This window comes from Sinocyclocheilus rhinocerous, unplaced genomic scaffold (assembly GCF_001515625.1).
Source record: "Sinocyclocheilus rhinocerous isolate Xijiao unplaced genomic scaffold, SAMN03320098_v1.1 C36345199, whole genome shotgun sequence".
NCBI classification, from domain to species: Eukaryota; Metazoa; Chordata; class Actinopteri; order Cypriniformes; family Cyprinidae; genus Sinocyclocheilus; species Sinocyclocheilus rhinocerous.
In genome coordinates this window covers 1-1,031 of record NW_015779395.1, presented here as the reverse complement: position 1 = coordinate 1,031, position 1,031 = coordinate 1, and the positions used below count along the sequence as shown (strand labels likewise).

General features: G+C 32.9%; 1 protein-coding gene across 1 annotated transcript; it reads left to right on the top strand.

Annotated features, from left to right (window-relative positions):
- Positions 1-64: 64 nt before the first annotated feature.
- Positions 65-784, top strand: LOC107735891 (inactive serine protease PAMR1-like; the record flags this gene model as incomplete). The annotated part of the gene is made up of 3 exons (XM_016547444.1): positions 65-190; positions 306-420; positions 567-784. Coding segments are annotated over 3 exons (459 nt in total), but the record flags the coding sequence as incomplete, so codon positions are not given.
- Between the last annotated feature and the right edge of the window lie 247 nt (positions 785-1,031).

The window sequence follows — 1,031 nt, the reverse complement described above, 5'->3', positions numbered from 1 at the left end:
TTCTATTTGCTGTTTTCATAAACTTTATTTATTTATTAAGTAAATAATTTCTGTATCCAATAAGGTTGCAGCATTTTTGATAACTGCAAGACTTGCAACAATGGCACCTGGCAGCCCAAGGATGATTTCTACATCAGAGGCAGGTACTGCACATCGTGTCGTCGAGGGTGGTCTGGTGGAGACTGTCTCAGTGAGTTATTTGGTCCTTTACAGAATCCTTTTAATACATGACATTTACCTTTATTGTTTTTATTGTCACAAATATATAAATAATTTCTCATACACACTCTTTTTGCCAATTTTAGCATGCGGAGAAGTTATACAGAGACCACATGGTCATGTGACTTTAGAAAGTTATCCAATCAATGCCAAATGTGAATGGACACTACAAGTTGGCCAAGGAGCAACAATGGAACTCAGGTATCTACTGTAAAAGCTACAAAGCTAATGAATGATTTGTAGTTTAAACATTTCTCAATTTAATCATCTTGAAGAAGCTATTATATTGCAAATTTGTACAGTATGTTTTCTCAATACAGTTTTTCTCAATGTTCACACGTGTTCAGGTTTTCAACGATTAGCCTGGAATCTGACCATAGTTGTCGATATGACTATGTAGAGGTGCGGGATGGGGACAGTCCAAAGTCGCCTGTGATTGGCAGATACTGTGGGGATGAAAGCCCTTTACCAATCAGAAGTTCTGGAAACTCTCTGCATATTCGTTTTGTGTCAGATGGCTACAATAACTATGATGGGTTTTTTGCTACTTTCCAGGAAGTCTCAGGTACTATAATAATTATCAATAATTTTATTTATTTTTTAATCATTGTATTTTATTTATTTATTTAGTTAGTTAGTTAGTTAGTTATTTAGCTAGTTATTTACTTACATAATTTTGAGTATATTTTATTAGCAATTCAATTTATAATTGTAAAGCATAAACCGTTTTATTTTTTTAATTATACTGTATATATATTATATATATATATTTATGTATGTATGTGTGTGTGTGTGTGTGTGTGTGTGTGTGT